The 20875-nt window shown below is 38.0% G+C and overlaps 1 protein-coding gene and 1 long non-coding RNA gene across 15 annotated transcripts in view; one reads left to right on the plus strand and one right to left on the minus strand.

The window, feature by feature from the left end:
• LOC117282276 overlaps window positions 1-19442 on the minus strand; it is a 114042-nt gene extending 94600 nt beyond the window's left edge. The window contains exons 1-3 of the long non-coding RNA XR_004512985.1: window positions 19307-19442; window positions 14817-14918; window positions 12489-12721 (exon numbers count right to left, since the gene is read on the minus strand). This is a non-coding gene — a long non-coding RNA (uncharacterized LOC117282276). The remainder of the gene's footprint in view (window positions 1-12488; window positions 12722-14816; window positions 14919-19306) is intronic.
• The window catches only part of LOC111864093 (voltage-dependent calcium channel type D subunit alpha-1), a 221044-nt gene that overhangs the window by 118691 nt on the left and 81478 nt on the right, over window positions 1-20875 (plus strand). For 13 of the 14 annotated variants that reach the window (XM_023851102.2, XM_033751324.1, XM_023851107.2 and 10 more), the window contains exons 2-12: window positions 1362-1593; window positions 5261-5366; window positions 5780-5919; window positions 10184-10290; window positions 11319-11471; window positions 13155-13348; window positions 16414-16517; window positions 16936-17102; window positions 17906-18008; window positions 18471-18616; window positions 20460-20533. In XM_023851102.2, the coding sequence (XP_023706870.1) occupies window positions 1463-1593; window positions 5261-5366; window positions 5780-5919; window positions 10184-10290; window positions 11319-11471; window positions 13155-13348; window positions 16414-16517; window positions 16936-17102; window positions 17906-18008; window positions 18471-18616; window positions 20460-20533 (1425 nt within the window). In that variant the 5' untranslated portion in view covers window positions 1362-1462. The remainder of the gene's footprint in view (window positions 1-1361; window positions 1594-5260; window positions 5367-5779; window positions 5920-10183; window positions 10291-11318; window positions 11472-13154; window positions 13349-16413; window positions 16518-16935; window positions 17103-17905; window positions 18009-18470; window positions 18617-20459; window positions 20534-20875) is intronic. The other variant, XM_023851097.2, reaches the window with a different exon arrangement.

Below are 20875 nucleotides of genomic sequence, written 5' to 3' on the forward strand. Positions count from 1 at the left end.
GGAATTTATACTTCCTGCAACATATAGCTTGAGTATCAGAGAAGTATATGATATAGAAATATATGTTTAATTTGTATCAAACGGAACGATTTATAGAAATATTCTGTGTCGAGTGAAAAGCAATGAAAGATTTCGTTCATGTGCTTTATGTGCTTCGTGAAATGAAAGGTAGACTGTACCAAGTAAATCTGAAACAGAAAGCAGTCTTCTGGGATGTGGCACTGTGTAGATGTGGTGTTAACCGACGTTTCGGAGTAACGTATCGCCTCCATCTTCAAGGTAGAAGGAAAAATAAGAAAATCTGCGAGCAAAGAGACCGTGAGAACCGGTACAAGCAGACTGAGAAAATATACTCAATAGAAGGGCGCCAAAATTTTAAATGAAATAAAAAGACAGAAGAAAATCAAGAACAAGAAGGTTAAGCAAGGTTGGAAGACAAGAAGAGATGAAACAGCCATGAAGAAATGACAAGGGAAGATCGTGGGAAGAAAGTACAGACTGGAGACTTTTGTCTTGGAACAGACATGAAACTGAAGAATGGAAGTAGAAGAGGGAAAGAGAAGAGGGAGGAAAGAAGTAGAATGGGAATAAGGAGATGGACAAGAGGAAGAAAAATGAAGGAAAGTAAAAGAGAAAGAGATGAAGAAAAGAAGGAAAAGAAAGAAAACAGGAGAAATGGCAGGAAAGGAGGAGGTTGATAATGAAGATGATTTTGTTATGGCTTCCAGCATTTTTTAATCTCTCCTGAACTGTTTTCATTTGAAAAATTGTCTCTCCTTTTATGATTTCTTGTTGTATGCATGGTTCAGAAAACATGCAGTTGATTATTAAACCTCAAGTATGCATTTTACGCATTAGTAAATATCACCATTTTGATGGCCCAAAGTTACAGCAACTTATTTTTGTTTTCAGGAAATATTTTGAACGAATGTCATCGAGATTAAAATAAACCGAGAAAGAAAGCGAAATTAACTCCTGCCAACATGTGACATATTGTACATGAACTCTGACATTTTGATAAATTTAAGTAAAGTAAACTCACGTTTTTTAAGTATACATCATATCTTATAAACAAACAGTCCTGTTTGAGAAATTTAAACTTGTGGACTACAAAGGACAGACCGAAAGCAAGACAGTATGAGTCATGAAACTTCAATCAAGCTCCTGTCTCTGGTAGTTTATGAGATGTACTGGTTATAATCATATTTTCTCACATAGAAGACTGATATGTAGATATCAATGAGTCTTTATAAAAAGTAGGAACTTTTATAAATTTATTGTAAGAAGCAGCACCTGTGGGGTGCTGGTATATGCTCCTCAGACAGAAGACTATATTCTTACATTGTTATATTCTGTTGCAGGGCCTCAACATGAGTTGGGAGGGGCAACCAGTACAACTGGTAGTACAGCACCTGACAAACCCCTGTCAACTGCGTGGCAGGCGGCGCTTGGGGCTACAGCAATGAGTGCCAACAAGAAGCGGCCAGTACGTCGAGGGGGGAAGCCTCCCCCTGACCGGCCCCAGAGAGCACTTTTCTGCCTCCCTCTCAAGAATCCCATCCGGAAGTTATGTATTGATGTTGTAGAGTGGAAGTATCCTTTCTATAATCCTACATAATTATTAGAATTTAATCTCATGATGTCCAAATAAAAGGTATTTGTATGTATGTAAAGTAGGATGGACAGCAAGGAAAAACATCCTAATGCTATAAAGGCCAGGAATGATTAGTGCTTTTAAACTTCAGCTATAAACATAGCAAAATATTTGTGATATAGACCTGTTGCTTCTGTGCAACTTCAGATTGTGGTTGCTTCATGAACATGAATATTTTAGGTAAGTTGTGACATTCAGGCATATGAAAGTCTATTCCTATGTTGTTCTTGGCAGCAACAGTTCTTGCAAATATGGTTTCAAGTTTGACGGTTCAAAGGAAGGTATAATTTTGTGCATTAGAATTTATGTTAATACATTAAACATGTAGACATCCATTGCAACATCTTTCAAAGATAACTCGGGCATAACTGGCACTGCATTCTATCGTACATAAAATGAAAATATCATACAAAGTAATGTAAATATCTCATTTTCACATCCACCCTGAAAGGGCAGATTAGTGTAGGAGAAAAATAAATGCTGAGGTAAGAGACTACACTAAAGAAAATATTTCCTTCAATTTTTATCTGATCAAATTATTTGTATATGACGTGCACATTCTTAAGGCTTCTGTACAGAAATATAAACTTTTTTCAGATTATATTTTCCTGGTAAAGGAAGGATACTATGTAAAATGCTCATCAATCACAATTTTATACTTTTAACAAGTAACTGATAGACTCAAATTGTCGGTGAAATCAGTTACTTTATTGAGATGTTACTTTTTCTACACGTTTTGGTCACTTACAACCATCATCGAGCATTTATAAACATAAAATACATCCACGTTCATTATTAGACTGCATGTCACAATGGTCTCACTGCCAATAGTCGTCATGCAAAAAGCTTTCACGTAGGATTAATATATAAATATGTTGAAATACTTGTCTAAAATTAGTAATGCTTATTTAAAATTATTGTTATTTTCTAAAATTATCCTATTATACAATTTGGGAACTGAACAACAGAACAACCAGGACATAACATTCATTCTGGAGGAAACAGAGAAAGGAACAGCGCTCAGAGTGGACATACATCGATTGCAGTCCCACGAACAAAATTCACTGGGACCAGTGGGAATCCCAAACTGTGATGAATGGCATGATAAAGCGCCACAGGAAATCTGCTGACGGGCGATCTAAATAGCCCAGATTCTCCCTCAGAAGACAGTGAATGAGGTGCTGACAGAACTACATGGTGGACAATCACCCCAGAGTCTCCCTTAGAAGACAGTGAATGAGGTGCTGACAGACCTACATGGAGGACAATCACCCCAGATTCTCCCTCAGAAGACAGTGAACGAGATGCTGACAGAACTACATGGAGGACAATCAGGAGGTCAACTGGGTGTCAACAAGACCCTCAGCAAGGTCTAGCAAAGGTTCTACTGGCTGCAGGCAAGAAAAGATGTTAGGAAGTGGTGCCAGCAGCGTGACACCTGCGAAGCCAGTAGCGGCTCCTGAACAGCAATTGGGGCTAGATGCATCAGTACAGTGTCAAGGCTCCTTTCAAAGGGATAGCTATTAATGTAGCAGGGCCCTTCCCACGAAATGAACAAGGAAACCGATAGTTCCTGATCGTTATGGATTATTTTGTGAATTGATTGGAATACTACGCTGTTCTCATTCAAGAAGCTTCAGTAGCAAAAGCGCTAGTTACCAACTTCTGCCACTCTGAAGGGAGAGACATAGTGACCAGGACAGTAACTTTGAGTTTCGTCTGATACAAGAGGTTTTGCAATTCTAGGAATGAGCAAGACGCACACTATGCCCCTGCACCCACAGTCGGACGGCATGGAGTGCTACATTAAGACCATCAAGGAGCGCCTACAGAAGGTCATTGCATCACACCAGAGAGATTGGGGAGCAAGATTACCCATCTTCTCCTGGCGTACAGGGCATTCACTCACGACAATATTGGCTTGACCTCAGCTGGCTTATTGTTTGGGAGAGTACTCCCACTGTCCTGAGACCCTGTTTGGAGCACCCTGTGACAAGGAACGACCCATGAATGATTATGCAGCAAATTTAGTGGATCATCTACAAGACATCCACAATTATGCCTAAAAATACTTCAAGCTGGCCAGTGAGCAGATGAAAAATTGCTACAACAGATTATAAATGAGGTTTGGATTGTTATTTGGATATACTGAACTCTTACAAAACGTAACTACAATTAACTGCGGCGCTATCAATAATTCATACACTCCACAGTACACTACAACATGTACAAAGTCTTCTCAGTCTGCTGTGCCTTCACCAGTTGTTGTCTGGTAACGGCTTTCAACAGCGGACGTTTCTATTACTGTGGGTTCCCAAATTACCCCTGTACCTCACCAACCAGCTTCTAACAGCAACACCTCACAAGGACTGAAGTGCAGAAGTCATGTAACTAATAAACTCACTCAGCAACCAACTCGTTCCATCATACTGCACTGCACTGCACTGCACTGCACTAACTGTACTACCTCAATATTATATTTAAGCATCCTGTTGCACTCCATATGATAAATGATATAAACTCCGTCTCAAGTGCAAACAATATATTTTGTGTCTTTGATCTTGCTCCCTACACTACATGTTTCGGCCTCAGACGGCCATCATCAGGTGTATAACACTCACGTCGCTGTCACACTGCACCCAGTTCAAAATTTAACATCTAAAACACTCTCCCTGTCATTATCAACTTCTACTTCGTTGATAGCTGTCCACCCGTAGATTACTTCACACACGTTAATTTTGAGTTTATTGTAATAGCACCATAATAAAATCTTTAGTTCTAATTTTAAACCTTTAAATTCTTGTCCAAATTTTAAAATTTTTAAAATTGTTAGGGTATTCTTTAATAAGTGAGCACACGTAGTAAAGAATAGCAGCGGCACGCACACAGAAAGACTACACAGGATAACACCTATACAGTGTGGAAACAAGAACTAGCCGCTGCAGCACTTCAAACACAGGGCGAATAACCCTAACAATTTTAAAATTTTAAAATTTGGACAAGAATTTAAAAGTTTAAAATTAGAACTAAAGATTTTATTATGGTGCTATTACAATAAACTCAAAATTAACGTGTGTGAAGTAATCTACGGGTGGACAGCTATCAACGAAGTAGAAGTTGATAATGACAGGGAGAGTGTTTTAGATGTTAAATTTTGAACTGGGTGCAGTGTGACAGCGACGTGAGTGTTATACACCTGATGATGGCCGTCTGAGGCCGAAACATGTAGTGTAGGGAGCAAGATCAAAGACACAAAATATATTGTTTGCACTTGAGACGGAGTTTATATCATTTATCGTACTACCTCAACTCGGTCAGTCGAGTGATATTGCCTTAGAGTGGGCCCACAGAATACACTACCTCCTACTTCCACTGTTGCACACACGCCGCTGCCTAGCAACGACTCCAGTACTGCTGTGTATTTATGAAGCTGTTACTTAGCAGTGGCCGTTGTCTCACTGTTTGTTTCGCGGTCGTTGCCTAGCAACGGGTCTGTATGCAACAGTAATATGAATTGAACTACAATGCAGCAGAATGTTGCATCATGGAATTCAGAAGAACTATTATTGTTGGAGTTTATTTTGTTTTCCTTGACATAAATATCAGACCATTTGAGTACCTGATTCTGTTAACCATCTTTGCCAATTGTGTGGCCTTGGCTGTGTACACACCCTACCCCAACAGTGACTCCAACAGCACAAACCTTTATTTGGTAAGTTTTACTACATATATATATATATATATATACATTTCAGTAACATATATTTACTTGTAGTTCTTTATTTCATGATGTTGTCAGCAGCTGAGGGCCATTAGGGTTCAACAGCTGGATGACCAAAATAATTAGAAAGAATGTGGAAGGATGCGGTCATTGCTTAATTTAAGGTATTATACTGATAACTTCACAGTAACAGAGGGAAACCATAAAATACATCAGTTAATGATAGTCAGTGTCATGACCAAGATACTGATACTGACAGGAATCTTATTGCATTTGTGTTTGCCAACATCATTTATATTGTATACAATACTAAAATGTCAATATTCATATCCATAAATTAATGTTGTATTAATCTATGTAGTATTAAAAACATACAAATACTCTTTCAATTTCTATGTTCACAGGAAAAGATAGAGAATGTGTTTTTAGCGATCTTCACAGTTGAATGTGTGATGAAGATCATAGCATATGGTTTAGTGGCCCACCCTGGGGCATACCTGCGCAATGGATGGAACTTGCTAGATTTTACAATAGTAGTAATAGGGTGAGTATCAGTTTCCACGTAATGAATTCAAAGTACATGCAAGTACACATACCGTTTGTATACTGACTTCCTAATAACAAATTGCATAATACAAATCTCGCAATAGTCGGATGATCATTCACAAACAGTTCAAATGACAAGGCTACAACAGAATGAGAACATTTTGAAGTATTTTACTCTAAAAGTATTTCACTTCAACTTTTATACATTATTTTATTACATAGCAGAATGTTATATAGTGCTTTATATTGTGACATGTGACCCCTACCTCCCCGGCGGTAACGTAGCGCTTGCGTAATAGGCGAGTCATCACCCCACCACTCTCCCTGCGGTGACGTCACCAAGGGATATCACGGTCGCTAGGCAACACGGATAAACAGTGATGCCTACCACGTGGTTGTTTTCTCGTTGACCTGCTGAGGGTTTATAAGCGAGCTACCTCTGAGTTAGTTCTGAGTTCGCAAGTTACGAGTCTGCGTGTGCGACAACTAAGAAGTCAGCGAGCGGAAGACTTATTGTGTGCTTTCGATACTTAGTGAGTGCTGTAGTACAGTTATATTTGGAGTGTGTAATTCAGGGAGACTTGTATAGCTCCCGCGTTATTAGTACGTGAAGACAAGTGAAGATCGTGTTAAGAGACTTTGTTGTAGGGTTTGTAAAGTGTGGAAACCCGTAATATTGTGATAATTAATTGTAGCCGTTATTTGTAGATTGTTAAATAAACCAATTAACCATCTCTATGGCGTCTTCTGTAACGAAACACGTTACAATATTTCATTCTATCAGAGTTTAACACATTGCCATAAATAATAACTTTATACATCAGAAAATAATTATTAAACATTTGCACCATTCAGTTTCAATTCTCTATGAAATGTTCCCTTTTTCAGTATCATGTACATTTAACAAGAAAATTCCAAAAAGTTATGTGTTCTGTTTAACCAGTACGACCAAAATTAATGTTGAGTTAAGTTTTCCAGGGGTCTCAAATGCAGGTTTCATCAGAATCCATCAGAGTGTTCAGAAATCTGAAGAGGTAATGGATAGGTGTATGACTGACTGAAAGGAAAATGGTCCATGTATTCATACACACTGGTGCAATATTCAACTACCCCTTCCTACACTTTTGAAGTACAAGAAAGTACAATAGCAGCACTTTCAATTATAGTGATACAAACTCTAAAAGTAGCATGACACAATTACTACTCCGTTTTGGAGATAACAGAAAAATGGCTGAATCTTGTATCATTTTTTATTAGTGCAGCAATATTGCCAGTATACATAGGGAATAAGTACTGTAGACAGAGTAAGTTCTTTCAGGAATAGGATCAGAGATGTGACAACATTCAAACAGAAACTTCACTCAAATTTGTGATACTGGGTAATGACCTCAAAACAAACAGCGAAACAATAGTCGCTGCTAGGCAACCAAATCTTAATAAGAGAAGTATACACGGCCATTACAGGGTAACACCTTCATGAATAAACACATTCTCACAGAAACGATTGGAGTACAGCGAAAGGTATTCTCTGCACAGTCCGTGTAGAGATGTTATAACTGAGACAGGTTTAGAAGCTAGTTAGTTTTAACAGAGTCAATCGTCGAGAGAGTTGTAAGGGAATCTGTGTAGAGAAGACTTGGGTTGGTGCAGTTGAGAAATCCCCACTGCTAAAAGCCATTATCAGGGAACGACTGGTGAACACACAAGACTGAAGACTTAGCATGTGATGTAGTAATTTGTAAAATTTGAAAATTAGCATTGGCGCTATAATTAAGTGTAGTCGCAAGTCATGCGTTAAAATGGTCAATAAATCCAATTTCTAATCCAAAACCCCATTGAGAGTCACTCTTACATGTGATAATATATATAAACACACAAATAAATTCGGGTGAACCACTTAACATTGTCCTCTCAGATAACTCATTTTTTATCCACTGAATCAGGACGAGTTACAGACAAATCTTTTGGGGTTTCAAGTGGGACATGGGACGCATGGAACAAGTTCTTTATATCTTGAATGTTTTAAGAGATACCAAGGTCCACGCTACATTTTTCTCTGCCACAGAATTTGTAGAGTAGATCCATACGAATCCAGCAACCATAATCTAAGTTCCATTACTAGGAACCATTCGTGAGATATAGCCAATCAGAGTACAACAATGATCTGTGTTGAGTGATTAAGCTTTTGCAATATGGTGAAGCAATAGAACGAGCTTACCTAAAACATGTTTCGGTCAAACAATGTGTTTTATATGCCCCAGCATCCGGTATATTCAAATTTTGTGCCATCTGAACACTGCCAACTGAGGTTAATGCTCACCCACTACACAGAATGGGACCGAACCAAGCCGGAGTCTGCTCAAACGACCTCGAGCAGTCATACGATGCTCCTTTAAGCCATATGTAGAATATTATACAGAGCCAACATGGGACATAAGGATTCTTCTGACTCATACGTATATGTATACTAAATCTGGTTGAGCATTTAATGGGAAAGCCCATGCAGAAGACCTGCCTATATCAGCAGCAACATATAACACGAAGCAGACCAAAAGTATTTGACATGATTAATGTACCTTCTACGATGACAAACTAAAGCAATTTAACTACGTTTTGACCATTTTGACAGATCTGGCCGATTTTGACTGTAACGTCATGCAGGAAGTACACCAGCACTACCTTGACGACGCATCCGAGTTCACTCGAACTTGGCCGAATGAGTCCGACCTAGAGTTACTACGGCTCGGCACTGCTCGAACTTGGACTTCTGACGTCATTCTGGTCAAGCACCCGAGCCACAAGGACATATGGCGCACCCCTAGCATATTCTCAGAGCAATAACATAACATGCTGATGATTAGCCAAAACGAAATTTGTTACCATACAATTAAAACTTGATGAAATCAAATAATCTCCTTGTGTATTGTGCCCAAAACATCTCTGAGGTTGCATCATTATCAGAAAGTGACGTAAATTGTCACTTTAGAAATCTATGAGGCTCCAGGTATTAAATGATAATTTTTTAAACTTTGGGCAGATTTCTCCACAAATCCCTAAAGCACTGCTATTTCAAGGTTTTATTATACACAGATGTTTCATCAACAGAATTCCAAAGTGGCGTACTGGAATTCAGCTGGCTATGTAGGCAGCTGGAGACTCATTTAGTATGAAGTTTACATTGCTATGAAAACACTAAACACATTTTCCCAAGGAAAAGATAATGAATCTAATTCAGTAGAGCAGAATAATTCTCATGAGCCTAATAGTCATGGGACCTGAAGGTTCATTTCCGCACACACACACACACACACACACACACACACACACACACAAGAGATCTCCACTGGATCCTATTTTCAGTCAGATAAATTCAGTACTATTTCTTTAGTCCAGACAGGCTCTGGGGCCCACCCAGCCTCTTATCCAATGGATACAAGGGGACTTTTGCCCGGGGGTAAAGCATTCGGGGCGTGAAGCTGACCACTCACCAACAACTAGTACTGAGGTCAAGAAAAAGTGGGTCTATACATTCACTGCCTTATGCGTCTTCACGGCAGTGTGTTTAATTAGTTAAGCACAGGGACAACTTTTTTTTTTCCTTGGCACTACAGCCCCAGTGGGCCTAGGCCTACCTCCATGAACTTCTCCGTTCACTTCGGTTTTTCTAGATCTTACACATTCGGTAGGACTCCTTGGGCGGGTGATCAGCTCGTCGCAAGGCCTCTACCTGTAGACAAACACAGAAAAACACACACAAACATTAATGCCCTGAGTGGGATTTGAACCCACGATCCCGGCTTCCGAGCGAGCAAAGACAGTGCATGCCTTAGACCGCTCGGCTACCGTGACTGGCACAGGGACAACTTTACCTTATTATATTTCTTTAAGGTCCAATTTAACACTTTCTCCCATTTATGCCTAGGTCTTCCTGAAGCCACCTTCCTTTTAGATTTTCCAATTTAAATATTGTACAAATTTCTTATCACATGAAGCAGGCTATATATCCTCTTGTCTCATAATTTTTTATATGATTACCCTTAGAGTATTTGATGATGAGTCCTTATTATTCATTATTCTCCATCCTCCTCTCACTTTCCGTATCTTAGAACTGAATATTCTCCTCAGCATCCTGTTTTCAAACACCCTCAGTCAATCAAATGAATGTTGCAGCGATGGTAATATTCAATAGTTTGGTATTAAGATTGTCTTATCATTTAGAATTAGAAATATAAAATATAGAAACTTATTTCTTTTCTTTACAGATTGTTAAGTTCAGCATTATCAAATTTAATGAAGGAAGGTTTTGATGTGAAAGCGTTACGAGCGTTTAGAGTTTTAAGACCACTGCGCTTGGTTTCAGGAGTTCCGAGTAAGTTTATAGGTGTTTACTATTATTGTTTCAGATAAAAATGTGTAAGAGCAAGAGGTAGTTTACAATGTCAAGATTTCATATGCAGCAGACACAATTAGGATTACTGAGTTCTGGACTTTGTCTATCGTAAAGTCTTCTAAAGAACACAATGTTTCAGAAACGGGACCTGTTTCAGTAATTCATAACGTTCTGTACAATTGTCATAACCCTTTAGAAATCACTAGTAATCGCAATATGGTAGTGTCAGTTTCAAAGCTATACTGAAGAAACATTCACACTGGAGGAGTTAGGAATTTGTTCTCCATATCTGTTTCAATGGCACGCAGTAGCATAGTTGGTTGAGGGGCTATGCTACAAGCCGGAAGGTCGCGGGTTCAAGCCCCGATGAGGTCATTGGATTTCTTTTTTCAATTGACCCAATCCTTCCAGCCACACTAGGCCCTGGAGTTTACTCAGCCTCTAACAGAAATGAGTACCAGGAATTAATTAAATAATTTTCCTGGGGAGTAAAGCGCAGCCAGCACATAAGGCTGACAACCTTACCACCATCTTTGAGCCGATTGTCTAGATAGTGTGGGACCCTCAGCATCTGACAACCCTATGGGCCTTCACAGCCTAGTACAGGGATAGCTTTACTTTTTTTACTTTTTTATGTGTGTCAATGACTACACTTTACTATCTTCTTACTTTCATATACTTCTGAACCAATAAAAATAGTATATTAGTTTGAGTACACCTTCTGGCATCATTAAAGTAAAAATTAACTGTAAGCAGAGTGATTTCTTTTGGATATGAAATTTGCTGGATCATGTCTGAACCCTGACTATACTAACAGACTTTTCTTATTTGTTCGCATCTCTCTGGTGTAGGGTGAAATATTGGAGTCATATTGCATGTAACATTTTATTTAGAGATTTGGCCATTCCACGAACTTATTGACTGTGGCAGTATATACTGTACATATGCTGTAGATAGTATAGGAATGTTATTTATTTTATATCAAATTAAACTATTTTTTATTTCAGGTTTGCAAGTGGTGTTGAATTCAATCCTCCGTGCCATGGTGCCTTTATTACACATTGCTCTCTTAGTTCTGTTTGTTATAATTATTTATGCCATAATCGGTTTGGAGTTATTCTCAGGAAAGCTACATGAAACATGTTATGATAATGTTACGGGTAAGTTATGAGTTACATGTAAAATGCTAACTCATGTAACTAGGCAGTGATTTTTGTCTATAAAGAAAGGTGTCTGTCATCAGATGTGACAAAGAGGCAGGAGCCAGTAGCTTTTTCAGACATATAAAATATAAAGATTTACAATAATGAGAAAGCAGTCTTGAAATTCATGTATGAGAGAAACCAGTATGGCAGCATCCTCACTGTAATATTCCTTGATTCTTTAACATATTTTTAATTTTCATGAAAATATTATGCTTTATTTAGAGAATCAGGAAGCTGAAACTTTAAAATAATTTCACCTTTGGGAATTATACAAAAGACAAGAATTTTTATGGCACAAATAATAGGGAGAAGGATTTTTTGGATTTTCCTTTTGAAAACAGGAATGCAAATGTTAAAAAGAATACAGAAATAACTATGTAGTATTGAAGGTGGATACCATCATTTTGGAGAAACATTTTGTTTCCAGAGTACAAGATTGCGGGGTGAGGATTCGGTTCATTTGGGACCCTCAGGATGAGGCAAGGAAATTAGCCCAGTCTGAGACCATGGCAATGATAGGCGCAAAGAGGCCCTTTACAACGCCCCTGCATGGTTTAATTGTAAGAGGGATAACTGGACATTGAGAATTGAGAATTCAGGGTCTCTATAGATGGAAATGGGAAGAAAGAAGCCAGTCATTTAATGATGAGGGCATACGTAGAGTGTGCCTCCTCAGGAGGAATGAATTATCCTGTCCTCGTACTGTGGTGCATGTATTGAATTGGTGTGGGGGAGGGGGAAACTTTCCAGTCACTCCAAACACTCAGAGCATTACTTGAACTGTTGTGACCCCAGAACTCGTTATGACCTTTCTACAAAGAGCCCTGGCTCTAGTGCTGAGGACAGAACCATCATGATTGAGGCTGTCCTCCTAGTTACTGGCTCTAGCAATGCAGAGCCAGATATCTCTAATCTCTACATACCTAAAACTGAATATTGACAAATTATATGATGATTCCTCCTTGTGCTTACATTTTCTGCATATGGTGTTTTCCAAGAGGTCTGTGATACATAGGTGGTGCCTCATTGAACAGTGACCAATCGATATCCCCAGCAGCAGCCTGCAATATTTCTGGTCTGAGGCTAATATGTTCCTGGACAATTTCTCTGAAGACCATTCAATAAATGGCTTTGATTGCTCCATGCCTGCTGCAGCCCAGTGCTCAGAGTGCTTCTTCTTCAACCATATTTTAACGTTGAATGTCCTTACACATAGAAGGACTGAAATTATTGTTTTTGGACTCAAAAGGTCATTGTAACAAGATTTCACAATGCCATCTAGTGGTACCCATGAATCAATTTCTGCAAAAAAGTAAACAGATTTAATTTACTCATGTTTTGTATGAGAAGATTTAATCTAGACAGCTAAACAAAGCAATATGTATACAGTAAGGCACAGGTGTATATTCACATGTGTCTACTCACAGGCACACATATAGGGGAATGCAAAATCTTAATTTTAAAATGTCTGAATTCCATTGCATGTATTTAGAACTGGTACGATATTAAACTATTTTCATTTATTCGTAATTTTTATTCTTGCTTTGTCCAGTCTGTCAAACAATAATTCACCAAGTTCTCTAAATAATAAAACTAAAAACAGAGTAATTTATCAAGGTATTTATTTCATGTTTCCAGGTGAGATTATGGATGACCCACATCCATGTGGAGAGGCTGGTTTCCAGTGTGACATAATTGCAAAGAACATGGTGTGTAGGAATAACTGGACAGGTCCAAATAATGGTATTACCAATTTTGATAATTTTGGACTTGCCATGTTGACTGTGTTCCAGTGTGTCACTCTAGAAGGCTGGACAGATGTTCTCTATTATGTGAGTACAGCTCAGCGAATAGTAAACTCATACATAGCAATAAATGACACAGTGTGTGTAAATTATATAAATGTAGATTTTGCTTAATTTTACAATATGTTCACTCTATGTAATGACAATGCACAAACAGGTAACTTGTGTACTTTGTGTCTGACCCCACATTTTGAAGAGTTGTGAATAAAATATGAAATATCTGAGCATAAGAGACAGCAAAGTGAAGCATAGCAGGTATCCATTCCACCATCTAGAATTTTTGGAAGAAAATAAGAAAGTTAAAAAGTCAAGTGTCTTCCATTTCATGATTTAACATGCTAAAATGCAGTACATAACCATAGCAAAGTAGTTGTAAGTGACATTGTGAAGAGTCAAGTACTTCTCAGGTGACAACATGTGTTTATTCATACAAGTGAAGTCATCTGTTCAACAGTGGGAAGACTCATACCAAAAATAAATTCTTATCTGTACTGCAACATATCACTTCATCTGAAAGAACTTTACATGTTACAGTGTGCATTATGTGGTGTGTGTGTATAATGCATTCATATATGCACATATATGCATATACTTGTGTTCATAAAAATATTTTTAACTAACTCCAAAATAAACAACAAGTAGGACTGAAATAATGACCAACTAGACTCAAAACAAAGCAAGCAAATATTAAAATTCCCTCCTCCCCAAATAAATGAATGTATTTGAGAACCAAATAGTAGCTCAACTAGTCAAGAAATGCCCTGCCTTTATGAAACCCAAAGGTTAATTACCATGTTTACATTATTTTTGGATGTGATGTGATGCTATGTGGTTTTGTGGGTAGGTACTAACATTTTGAAGGAACTTACCGCCTTCATTTCCTGTACCTTTAAATGATGGTAATTATCTTTCAGCACTTTGGTACCACATCCCAGACGACTATAATCTTGATTTTTTTTTTTAATTTTTTATTCTTAATCATGTATTTGCTTTGTTTAACTATACACTAATCTGAGGCAAAGTTTTTATGTAAACATTTAATACGTGTTGCACCAATAAGGATCCATATTGGTATTTCAATAACTATACATGTTCCTGCCTGATGATGGTCATATATGACAGAAACATGTCGCAGTAAATGAAGATCTAAATGTAATACTGAAATATTTGTTGCGTTCACAGTAGTATAGTTCCTGCATATTATATATAATGGAAAGGTGTGGATTTGATTGTGGATTTTCCATGACCTATGTGTGTTGTCCTGACAACTTGAGCTATTCTGTCTCAGGCTTGATTTTATATTTTATTGAACCAAGGACGAATGATGTGTAGTCATCATGAATTTGTAATATGCGACATGCTTTATATCCAGCCCTACGGGGAGATGATTGGATCCATGAAATGATAAATAAATGTAAATGCAATATATTGTTTGATACCTACAGCCTTGAGGATCTCAGATTTAACATTCATTACCATGTTCACAAAAGCTTACCACTGATCTCTGTTCTCAGCCATATTAATCCAGTGAACCTCGTCCCATCCAGCTTCACATATGTTTTTCCAGTCATATATACATCAATGTTATCTTCATTTACTACACAAAAGGATAAGCAGAATTAAACAGGAATTAGAAAGGTTCGGCAACATATATTTTTGGAGAATGGTAAGAATACCAAAAAGAATGTCCGGGTAAGAATAATTAAAAGATTTGTTGATATGTAACAGAAAAATATGGAAGTGAAGATAAGAGAGGGAGCAGCTTTCTTACACTGTATAAGGAACAATTAAGAGACCAATGTACATACAGATTCATGTACAGGGAATGCCAGGAGAGAAGTAGTATGGTGAAAAATAGGAGAATGGGGACTTCAGGGGGTTAGGAAGAATGATAAATGGGGGATTCTCCCATATGCAGCAAGAGGACTTCACATATTGAGATGTGAAGGAACAAAGTTTAGAAGAGACAGAATTCTGGAGAAGAGGCTTAAGAATAATGGGGAGAAATAGGTATTAGGAGGAGAGCAGTGGCAAGAAATCGGAATTATATAATTCAGTGTAAGGAGAAATAGGAGAGGATAGGGAGAAAGAATGGGAATGAATTAGAAATAAATTTATATGAGTAGTAATTATTAGGTGTGTTATTAGGATATGCATTGTGGGAACATCCCACATACTATCATGCTGCTTCGTCGATCAATGGACAGCACTCACACCTAAGTCAATAGCACATTGCTGCACATTGCTGTCAGCTCTCATATTTATACAGCACTTGCTGTCCAGCTCACTCGTAACCATCACGTGTGGTAGCCAATAAGCGCTCACAATAGCAACTACAAGTCTAAGCTCCACCCACCAAGTTTGGTATAAAAGGCGCAGCTCCTACCCAGCAATCTTCAGTGACCACATCAGCCAGCTGAGTTAGTTGTCTGGTCGCAGCACAGAAGTTGTCAGAAGTTGCCTGGTCACAGTGCAGCAGTTGCCAAAAGTTGCCTAGTCACAGAGAATGGTTGCTGGAAGACGTCAGGTTGCGGAGCATGGTCGCTGGAGTGCTGGCAGCTGCGCCAGCTGCCTGGTGTGTTGGGCATGACCGCCGGAGAGCCGAGGCAGCCGTCTCTGACGCAGTGAAGAGCCGATGACTCCGAAGACTGTCGCTCTGGACTAAGTGTGATGGCTGACTGGCTGATGTGGTCACTGAAGATTGCTGGGTTGGTGCAGCGCCTTTTATACCAAACTTGGTGGGCAGAGCTTAGACTTGTAGTTGCTATTGTGAGAGCTTATTGGCTAGTGCACGTGATGGTTACGTGTGAGATGGACAGCGAGTGCTGTATAAATATGAGAGCTGACAGCAATGTGCTATTGACTTAGGAGTGATTGTTGTCCGTTGATCGGCGAAACAGCGTGATAGTATGTGGGATGTTCCCACAGCATAATTGAAATTTTTATTATATAACAGATGAGTTCTGTGTTACAGGAATAGTAATTCAAACATAGGACCAGGGAGCCAAGCCCCAACACCCCAAATTTTGAATTGTAACAGACATAATAAAGAATTCATTCATTCATGTTACCATATTTTGCTTTCATTTCAGGTTGAAGATGCAATGGGGAACAGCTGGCAGTGGATTTACTTTATATCTATGGTTATATTAGGCGCATTTTTTGTTATGAACCTAATTCTTGGTGTCCTCAGTGGGTAAGTTGATACTTACAAAGATAGCAATTTAAAAGTTTTGAGGTTTTCTTGTAATGAATCTCTCGTATACCAGTACACATAATGTATTGTCTTCCTATGCCAGAGTGGACAACATGCATGCTTTTTTCCTTACATCATGAAAAAGACCATATATAGGATTTCCCATAATCACACTTATTAATAAATACAGAACTTGTAAAATAATCACATTACAAGATGACACAGTAATGACGATATATGTGAATGTGACAAAGGCACAGAAAACCAGCGACAATCTCTTTAGTTTGCATAAGTATTTTGTTGCTCTCCACTTTCTATGGAATGTGACTTTACTGTTATGCTGAAAATTGAGTATTTACTGAAGTTAATGTTACATACAGTCTAAATATATAAAAAAAATGTTGCTGTTTTTTGCCAGAGAGTTCTCAAAAGAGAGGGAAAAGGCAAAAGCCCGTGGTGATTTCCATAAATTGCGGGAGAAGCAACAGATTGAAGAAGATTTGAGAGGTTATTTAGACTGGATTACACAAGCTGAAGATATCGAACCTGAAGGAGAAGACAGATCTCGTAATCAGGATGGTAAACGTAGGTCATAGTTGTAAGCAGAAATAAATACTGTTTTAAACATGTACCCCTATGTTAAAAAAATTAAATCCATCAACAATTCATTGCTATAAGCCAATTTTGCAGTATTTTTTCATCGAAAATAATTTTGGAGCTTTATACTGGATTGTGCAAATCATTGCCAGTTTTACTGTTTCGAATCTCTTTGGAATGTAGAATCTGGATTCATTTTAAATGGGATACTGAGTATCTGAAATATTGCTTCACTGTGTCTTGATCTGTTGGTCTTACTGAACCAAATACACATTGTTTATATTCAGCTAGTTCTTAAGTTTTGTCATGATTGTGACTCTGGTCACTTACATATCCTGAACAGAAACTTCTGCATACTTGCACTCTTCTTTGTTTCTTAATTATTGATCAGTGCTGTTTCAGCAGTAGAGATTATGTAAGATAAAATGTGATGTAAGAAAATTCTTTTGGTCTTACATTGTATGGTGACCTTGGAGAATCACACATTCATTTAAAATATAGAGAGCACAGCCTTCTAGGAAGTGATGCTATATAGTTTGGTGGATAGGTATCAACATTTCCAAGGAACTCCAACTTCTACCATATATCCAAGAAGGCCATGATAATATCCAGTGCTGTGAGAACTTCGAAACTCATATTCAAAATATCAGTTGAAATTTGTTGTTTCTTACTGGGAGAAGGTGCATATAAAAATAGCAATAGCAGTACAGCAGTAAATATACTGATACATTTAGTGAGGTTTCACCAAATCTAATCCTGTATACTGATTGGAGGTTAATTTCTGTTCACAGCCAAAATAGCAAATGAAACAGAAACTGCAGACCGTGCAGAGGGAGAAGAGGGAGAAGTTGAGCAGGAATCTTGGTGGAGGAAAAAAAAGAAAGACTTTGACCGGTAAGGGAAGATATTCAGTCTTTTTTCTTCATGTCTACTGTCTAAAACAGTAGGATGAAATGTTATATAAAACTGTAATTCTTACCTGAAATTTCATACATGTGTGAATCTTGGCCTCTCAGACTAACGAAGAGGTCTGATTGAGGGTGTCTGAATATTGGGAGAGAAATAAAATGACAGGATGATGGAGAAAACTGCATAATGAGGAACATTATGGCCAGCATTTTTCAATAGATGTTACTGTGATAATCACATTAAGGAGGACAATGTGAAGGGGACATGTAGCATTTGTGGGAGAGATCAGAAATATGTACAGAATTTTGGTCAGGAAAATGTGAAGCTTCAATATAAGCTGGAGAACCTCTTAAGTAGTTTAGTGACTATTATCTTCTCAAGGTTGATTCTGCTCCGTGGATTTAGTTGGAATGTTGCACCTAACACTGACCCTTTATAATGTTGCAGAAATAACAGAAGAATGAGGCGTGCCTGTAGGAAAGCTGTCAAGTCACAAGCATTCTATTGGCTCATCATTATGCTTGTGTTTCTGAATACAGTGGTGCTGGCCACCGAGCACTACCGACAGCCAAAGTGGCTTGATCATTTTCAAGGTAAATACTTTATTAATTTCCAGATTCTTCAAACTTCTGCATATCCATCTATATGCATGTAAAATTCTTGTTGTAACAATACTCTGGCCACACTTGTCATCTTCTATCTTAGAATGAAATATCTATGTTTGTGTTTAAATAACTTCAGGTCTTTTGGCATCAAAGGCGTTGGAGAGGATTCAATTTTCATTCAAAGCAAGTCATTGTATTTTTAAGCAGGCATCCTGTGTTAAGAGTATTTTACATAAAGAATATTTGTTTGGCTTTCCTTAATGTTATTAATTAAAATCCATATGTGGATCTAACATTGCAAGATATAAAAACTAAGTGCAGTTTCTATACAGCAGAAAGCTTGGTTAATTTAATCATGGGTTCACCATTTTAATAATGAAATATCTGTTGTTATGTTTATAAACCAATAGACATGTTTTTGGTTTCTACTGCCTCCAGGTGTGGTCTTTATGGTCATTTTGACTTCTGAGCATCTAGGCATCAATGCAGAATTTATTCACTGAAGGGGGGCACCTATGGGAAAAAATCCAATACCCTCACTGGTAAAGTGATCATGACACTGTTATCCTTCACAACCAAATTTTAACTTTAGAAAAGGTGAAGGTTTCAATCCATGAACAGTACATTCCACACACAGACCACACCAAGGATTGACCGGAAACCATTTGAATTAGATACCTGTGTTTACTCCAGGACTAACATGTCCCTAGCAGTAGGGTTGCAAAATCCAATTTTAAGTTCTGGAAACAATTACGTCCTTGTGTAACACTTCTTAGGCATCGGGAGGCAAAGCACAGTTCCTGAATCGCGGTTATACGAACACGATTAGGTGCTAGCGCGCGCAAATTGTTTAGACCGCGGCACCAGAAAAATCCGCTCACGCGCTTTAGGCGAAGGGGGGGAGAAGCGCCTAGTGAGCTCGTAACCACGTGTAACCGTGCGTAAGGCACAGAATGTTAAAAGTCAAACCGAATTATATGTGATTGGAAGGAGGTTACGCGGTATGTTTGTCTTGGTTAAGAAATTGTGAGAATTGAACGTAAAATCGTCTTCATTTTCGTAGCCAGGATTAGAAAAATGAAGAGCAAATTCAGGGAAAGTGTGAAGCTGAGGAAACGGAAAAATCCGTTGAAGTTTAACATTCAAGTTACGGACATATGGCCGGCACCTGATAAAAAGAGTGCCAAAATTCGGCATCGTCAAATCGAAGTGTTACTGTATTACATTTGCAGAGCAAGAGAACTGATAACGTTTATTTTTATTAACATGTCAAACCAGAGATAAAAGAAAAATGTAAGGCAGTAGAGATAAATATTTCGTCTTTACAGTTTCAGGCAAGATATTTGATCATTTTGATTTATTTTTCATTGGTAAATAAGATATGGTTCCAGTCAGAACAATTTACTGTGCATTTTTCTAATAGTGCCCTTTACAACCTTCTAAAATTCCTGTTAGACGTAGTGTTTTATGTTATTCTTTCACCCTGCAGAGAGACTTCTTCAACAAAATAACTTTATGTTTACATTTACTTTTATTTTCACTTCATGGATCAAATCACCTCCCATAGAGCTGGATATAAAACATGTCACACATTACAAATTCATGATGACTACACATCGTATGTCCTTGGTCCCAATCTGGCCTCACGCAGACAGCACAAATTGTCAAGACAACACACATACAATTTTATTCTTTCTGGATTGTGTAATACCATTTTGTATTGCCTCTCTTTGCAGTGAAATTGATAAATCTAATTTTTGATGTCTGAAATTGAAATATTATATATATCTGTATCTCTAGAAAAATGAAATATATTCCTTTCTCTTTTTAGATTGGACAAACCTCTTCTTTGTTGCCCTTTTTTCCATGGAAATGTTGTTGAAGATGTATAGTTTGGGATTTCAGGTAACAGAATTATGTAGACCTAACCGTTACTGTTATAATACTTCAAGTGAAATAATGAATTATATTCTTGGTTATTCTCAACATCTGTTAGTAACTGAAATTATTAAGGGGAGAATTCTAAACAGTACCCATGCTGTAGATTTCTGGCCGCACTATGGCCCTGGGGTTGACTCAGCCTCTAACAGAAATGAGTACCAGGAATTAATTAAATAATTTTCCTGAGGAGTAAAGAGCGGCCAGCGTGTAAGGCTGACAACCTTACCGCCATCTTTGAGCCAGTTGTCAAGATAATGTGGGACCCTCAACATCTGACAACCCTATGGGCCTTCACAGCCTGTGACA

The sequence above is a fragment of the Cryptotermes secundus genome, unplaced genomic scaffold (assembly GCF_002891405.2).
Source record: "Cryptotermes secundus unplaced genomic scaffold, Csec_1.0 scaffold708, whole genome shotgun sequence".
Classification (NCBI taxonomy): Eukaryota; Metazoa; Arthropoda; class Insecta; order Blattodea; family Kalotermitidae; genus Cryptotermes; species Cryptotermes secundus.